Source organism: Zeus faber (genome assembly GCF_960531495.2).
Source record: "Zeus faber genome assembly, chromosome: 21".
NCBI lineage: Eukaryota > Metazoa > Chordata > Actinopteri > Zeiformes > Zeidae > Zeus > Zeus faber.
Genome location: NC_137208.1, coordinates 2,256,217 through 2,263,716, shown reverse-complemented (window position 1 = coordinate 2,263,716; position 7,500 = coordinate 2,256,217). Strand labels below are relative to the sequence as shown.

Sequence of the window (7,500 nt, the reverse complement as noted above, 5' to 3'; positions counted from 1 at the left end):
CTACATGCTAATGCTAACAGTAGCTAGTGGCGCCACCTGGTGGAGCTGCATAGAAACTACAATGGAAGAGTAAGTTCAACACTAAAAACAGGAAATAGTTGAGTTACATGGAGGAGAATAGTCACTACACTGCTGTGGCTGCTTTACTCAGTGGAAGCTCTTCAACTACTACTAGTTATACAACTAGACATACTAGTTATACCACTAGTTATACAACTAGACATACTAGTAATACCACTAGTTATACAACTAGACATACTAGTTATACCACTAGTTATACAACTAGACATACTAGTAATACCACTAGTTATACAACTAGACATACTAGTTTTACCACTAGTTATACTAGTTATACAACTAGACATACTAGTTATACCACTAGTTATACAACTAGACACACTAGTTATACCACTAGTTATACAACTAGACATACTAGTTATTCCACTAGTTCTACAAATAGACATACTAGTTATACCACTAGACATACTAGTTATACAACTAGACATACTAGTTATACCACTAGTTATACAACTAGACATACTAGTTATACTATACAACTAGACATACTAGTTATACCACTAGACATACTATTTATACCACTAGTTATACAACTAGACATACTAGTTATACCACTAGTTATACAACTAGACATACTAGTTATACCACTAGACATACTAGTTATACAACTAGACATACTAGTTATACCACTAGTTATGCAACTAGACATACTAGTTATACTATACAACTAGACATACTAGTTATACCACTAGACATACTAGTTATACAACTATACATACTAGTTATACCACTAGTTATACAACTAGACATACTAGTTATACAACCAGTTATTAAAATAGATATGCTAGTTATACCACTAGTTATACAACTAGACATACTAGTTATACCACTAGTTATACAACTAGACATACTAGTTATACAACTAGTTATACAACTAGACATACTAGTTATACCACTAGTTATACAACTAGACATACTAGTTATACAACCAGTTAGTAAACTAGACATGCTAGTTATACCACTAGACATACTAGTTATACAACCAGTTATACAACTAGACATACTAGTTATACCAATAGTTATACAACTAGACATACTAGTTATACCACTAGTTATACAACTAGACATACTAGTTATACCACTAGACATACTAGTTATACAACTAGACATACTAGTTATACCACTAGTTATACAACTAGACATACTAGTTATACCACTAATTATACAACTAGACATAGTAGTTATACAACTAGACATACTAGTTATACCACTAGTTGTACATCTAGACATACTAGTTACACCACTAGACATACTAGTTATACCACTAGTTATACAACTAGACATACTACTTATACAACTAGACATACTAGTTATACCACTATTTATACAACTAGACATACTAGTTATACAACTAGTTATACAACTAGACATACTAGTTATACAACCAGTTAATAAACTAGACATACTAGTTATACAACTAGTTATTAAACTAGAAATACCAGTTATACAACTAGACATACTAGTTATACCACTAGTTATGCAACTAGACATACTAGTTATACTATACAACTAGACATACTAGTTATACCACTAGACATACTAGTTATACAACTAGACATACTAGTTATACCACTAGTTATACAACTAGACATACTAGTTATACAACCAGTTATTAAAATAGATATGCTAGTTATACCACTAGTTATACAACTAGACATACTAGTTATACCACTAGTTATACAACTAGACATACTAGTTATACAACTAGTTATACAACTAGACATACTAGTTATACCACTAGTTATACAACTAGACATACTAGTTATACAACCAGTTAGTAAACTAGACATGCTAGTTATACCACTAGACATACTAGTTATACAACCAGTTATACAACTAGACATACTAGTTATACCACTAGTTATACAACTAGACATACTAGTTATACCACTAGTTATACAACTAGACATACTAGTTATACCACTAGACATACTAGTTATACAACTAGACATACTAGTTATACCACTAGTTATACAACTAGACATACTAGTTATACCACTAATTATACAACTAGACATAGTAGTTATACAACTAGACATACTAGTTATACCACTAGTTGTACATCTAGACATACTAGTTACACCACTAGACATACTAGTTATACCACTAGTTATACAACTAGACATACTACTTATACAACTAGACATACTAGTTATACCACTATTTATACAACTAGACATACTAGTTATACAACTAGTTATACAACTAGACATACTAGTTATACAACCAGTTAATAAACTAGACATACTAGTTATACAACTAGTTATTAAACTAGAAATACCAGTTATACAACTAGACATACTAGTTATACCACTAGTTATACAACTAGACATACTAGTTATACAACCAGTTATTAAACTAGACATAGTAGTTGTACAACTAGTTAATAAACTAGACATACTAGTTATACAACTAGTTATTAAACTAGACATACCAGTTATACAACTAGACATACTAGTTAAACAACTAGACATACTAGTTATACCACTAGTTATACAACTAGACATACTAGTTATACAACTAGTTATTTAACTGGACATACTAGCTATACAACCAGTTATTAAAGTAGACATAGTAGTTATACAACTAGTTATTAAACTGGACATACTAGTTGTTTAACTAGTTATTAAACTAGACATACTAGTTATACAACGAGTTATTTAACTAGACATACTAGTTATACAACTAGTTATTCAACTGGACATACTAGCTATACAACCAGTTATTAAAGTACACATACTAGCTATACAACCAGTTATTCAAGTAGACATACTAGTTATACCACTAGTTATTAAACTGGACATACCAGTTATACAATTCGTTATAAAACTAGTCATACTTGTTATACAACTAGACATACTAGTTATACAACCAGTTAATAAACTAGACATACTAGTTATACCGCTAGTTATACAACTAGACATACTAGTTATACAACCAGTTATTAAACTAGACATATTAGTTGTACAACTAGTTAATAAACTAGTTATACTAGTTATACAACTAGTTATTAAACTAGACATACCAGTTATACAACTAGACATACTAGTTAAACAACTAGACATACTAGTTATACCACTAGTTATACAACTAGACATACTAGTTATACAACTAGTTATTTAACTGGACATACTAGCTATACAACCAGTTATTAAAGTAGACATACTAGTTATACAACTAGTTATTAAACTGGACATACTAGTTGTTTAACTAGTTATTAAACTAGACATACTAGTTATACAACGAGTTATTTAACTACACATACTAGTTATACAACTAGTTATTCAACTGGACATACTAGCTATACAACCAGTTATTAAAGTACACATACTAGCTATACAACCAGTTATTCAAGTAGACATACTAGTTATACCACTAGTTATTAAACTGGACATACCAGTTATACAATTAGTTATAAAACTAGTCATACTTGTTATACAACTAGACATACTAGTTATACAACCAGTTAATAAACTAGACATACTAGTTATACCGCTAGTTATACAACTAGTCATACTAGTTGTTAAACACACTCAGTGCTGGGACTCACGGGTCGTGCACCAGCGTGGCTCCAGGTGTGCGTGGGCAGCGCTGACGCAGCGTGTTGACCAGATCAAAGCAGTTCCTGATGGGAGCGTCCGGGTTGGGCCAGCAGGGGGCGCGGTAGAGACGCACCTCCCACACATAGTCATTCTGGAGGGCGGGGAGAATGATGAACCCCTTACCACAGACAGGCAGGCAGACAGGCAGACAGACAGACAGACAGACAGACAGGTCCAGCACCTGAGTGGACTCCAGTCTGACGTCCTGCACCAGCACCTGGTCCTCGTTGGACAGAGTCACTAGATCCTCCCCTTGGAGGTACACAGTGAATCCCTCGCAGCTGATTGGCTGATCGGGCCGGGGCCAGTACGCACAAGGCTCCGCCCCTTCCTCCTGCAGTTTTGGGACAAAGGAGCAGGAAGAAGGAAGCGTTTCCACATCTTTCATGAACAAAAGAAATCGGAACCGTGACTGAAATCGCTTAAATCCGAAAATCTTCTTCCAGAGTGAAAATAATAATTCAACTGGTTAATGATATTATTTTTAAACTCTGTTTCACAGATCAGTGACATTATTTTAAAATATGTAAATGGAGTAATAGCATCCCTTTTTAGATGATGTTAACAGGTCAGTGATGTTATTTTTTAAATGTTTCATTGGTAGAACAAAAGGTAAATCCAGTGGCACTGTAGCTCCCCCGGTGGCTGGAAGGAGTCACTACACCTCGGCCGAGGAACGCGTTTCTATTTTTTATTTTTTGACGGGTGGCGCCGTCAACCATTTGTGAACCAACCATCCGTCTCGCGCATTTCTAAAAAGGCCAGCAGCACCAAATAAGTTGAAAGAAACCTTTCTTGAAGGAAAATTAGATTTTTCCAGATTTATCTTCGTTTGCGTTGAGAGATACCTTCTTTTATCTCTCAACGTATTTTCAAAACCGAGTTTGATTTATAAATAGTAGAAAAATGTTAAACCATGGAGTTAAATATTCCCATTAGATGACACGGGGCAACACAGTTCACTTAACGAGACGCTGAACAGCGCTGAACAACGACGATCGATGGTTTCCTTTAAAGCGAACGTCCAGGTGAAGATCATTCCTTCATGTTCCATGTGATGTGACGTCACAATGTGAAACCGTTTTGATAGAATTCAACCTTTAAATCGTACTTCGTTGACACACACGGAGCCATTGTTGTGAAACTGCGAAGAAGAAGAACCCTCGCGTCACGCACCTACGTCACTTCCGTAAACAGACGGTTAAAGCGCAGCACGGGGCTGTTTCGGTCTCACTTGTCTGAGAAAACTTTAATTTCCCTGTGTTGATATTGATTATGAGAAGCGGGTGGAGGAAGATCTGAATCATATTTGGGACCTTAATCTGACCAGTGCAATAGATCCAAGTCAGTGTAAGCAGCGCGTACTGGACTTGATTTTCTAGGATGATAGTCAGTTCTCCCACAGCGCTGCTGAACGTCATGTTACTCCGGACTTGGAGAACATTTCAAACAGCGGATTTCAAACTTAATGTGAGGATGAAAGTGAATATTTTCAATAACCACCGGAGGAGACCGACGATACACCCGCTGTTGTTACAACGGAAGAATTGTTCGTTACGCCTGAATCGTTTCCGAGTCATGTGTCACCATTATTAGACCACATGATGACAAGCACAGGAGGTGGTGTCAACGTAGGATGTGAAGTGTGTGTGTGTGTGTGTGTGTGTGTGTGTGTGTGTGTGTGTGTGTGTGTGTGTGTGTGTGTGTGTGTGTGTGTGTGTGTGTGTGTGTGTGTGTGTGTGTGTGTGTGTGTGACCTGGGGGTGTGGCAGGCCCAGCACGGTGTGCACCTGGTGCTCCCAGATGCTCCTCCACAGATCCTCCACCGTGCTGCTGAGTGGAGACTGGGCCACTATGAACTGCTGGCTGTGGTGGGGGCCCTGCACACACACACACACACACACACACACACACACACACACACACAAAAACAAACAATATAATCTACTACTATAATATAATATACTATGTAATATATCTAATATCCTTATATATATAGCATATCAATTAGACTATATAATATATGGATTATTGGTAATATTATCTAATATATTGTAATGATGTTGGTAATATTATATGTAATATCATTGGTTACATTATCGTCCATCGTACCATGACGTAGGAGGCGTTGATGTAGCCGCCGGAGTTTGTTGTGGATGGAGTCAGACACACTCTGGAGCGCTCAACTGCAAACACAACAGGAAGTAAATCCAGGCTGGAGGGCGTGGCAAAAGGGTGTGGCGGGGGGGCATGGCGGGAGGAGTTAGCAAGATGGTGCAGTAACATGGTGTAGCAGGAAGGTTTAATAGGAATGCGTGGCAAGGCGTGTAGCATAAGGGTGCAGCGAAAAGGCATATATAGTGGGCGTGGCACGAGGGCATGGCAGTAGGCTGTGGCAAAGCGTGTAGTGAGAGGGCGTGGTGGGAGGGCATGGTAAAGGGTGTAGTGAGAGTGTGTGGCAGGAGGGCGTGGTAAAGAGTGTAGTGAAGGGTGTGGTGGGAGGGCGTGGTGAAAGGTGTAGTGGGAGCGTGTGATGGGAAGCACAGCAAAGGGTGTAGAGAGAGGGCGTGGTGGGAGGGCGTGGTAAAGGGTGTAGTGAGAGGGCGTGGCAGGCGGGTCAATTGCGCTACGTCAACAACCGCCGCTAAGAATCTGATTAGTAGGAAAGTGAGTTAGCAATTAGTGAGCTGATTAAAATCAATGAATCAATTCATTTCCATTCATTAATCAATAATTCTGATCTAATAATGATAAAGTTGTCGTGGTTACCGGGCATCAGCGCTCTGGCTCGGTTCCGGGCGGCGTTTCCCTCCCTCAATGCGACCGAGTAGTCCGAGTGTCTGGCCTGACGCTGGCTGATCAGCTGGATAACACCAATCAATTAATCAATCAATCAATCAATCAATCCAAATTGCGATCCATAGCAGACGGATCCCCTGTCCTGGCTCTTCACCACATTGATGAACAGGACGCGCATCCTCACCTTGAACTGCTTGTCCATGCGCGTCCTTCCGGAGGTGCCGGGCGTCAGCAGCTCCGACACGTAGGTGTGCAGGAGGTCAGAGGTCACCAAGGTGTCACGACTCAAGATGGCTTCCACCAGAGCGTCATGGATGAAGACATACTGCTCCTGGAGGGAGGAAAACACTTCCATTCTTCCAGGACTGGATTCCAGGATTTAGGTCGAATATATTTTGTCAACTAAATTCACACTGGTATGTGTGTGTGTGTGTGTGTGTGTGTGTGTGTGTGTGTGTCACCTGTGTCTGCACCAGGAAGTTGCGCTGCGTCCTGATGTGTTGCAGGAAGTGCATCACGTGCACGGAGCCGCGCGTCTGAATCTGCTGCAGCAAACTGTCAATCACTATGTAGGTCCCTGTGCGACCCACACCAGCACTGTGCACACACACACACACACACACACACTTATATAAGTAAATACAGACACATTTATATAAAACACAGTAAAATAAAAAGTATATAGAGCATAAGTTTCTATAAAGTAAAATAAAAAATACAATAAAAATAAACACACACACCTGCAGTGGACCAGCACGGGCCCCATGTCGCAGGTCCGGGCCCTGGACGAGGCCCTGATGAAGGCCAGGACGGGCAGCGTGTACTCTGGGACGCCCATGTCGGGCCACTGGGTGTACTGGTAGTGCAGCACGCAGCGCTCCGGGCCCTGGGGGGGCGGGGAAATACTAGAGTTTAAAATAAATACTAGAGTTTAAAATCAATACTATAGTTTAAAATAAATACTATAGTTTACAATCAATGCTAGAGTTTAAAATAAATACTATAGTTAAAAAAAAAGACTA

General features: G+C 39.0%; 1 protein-coding gene across 1 annotated transcript in view; it reads right to left on the bottom strand.

Moving 5' to 3' along the window:
* ptprz1b (protein tyrosine phosphatase receptor type Z1b) overlaps positions 1–7,500 on the bottom strand; it is a gene marked incomplete at both ends in the record, with an annotated part of 32,075 nt that overhangs the window by 1,883 nt on the left and 22,692 nt on the right. Inside the window, 7 exons of the mRNA XM_080022308.1 lie at positions 3,629–3,771; positions 3,862–4,014; positions 5,792–5,865; positions 6,449–6,542; positions 6,663–6,809; positions 6,940–7,075; positions 7,219–7,364. Coding sequence (XP_079878434.1) covers positions 3,629–3,771; positions 3,862–4,014; positions 5,792–5,865; positions 6,449–6,542; positions 6,663–6,809; positions 6,940–7,075; positions 7,219–7,364 — 893 coding nt within the window. The remainder of the gene's footprint in view (positions 1–3,628; positions 3,772–3,861; positions 4,015–5,791; positions 5,866–6,448; positions 6,543–6,662; positions 6,810–6,939; positions 7,076–7,218; positions 7,365–7,500) is intronic.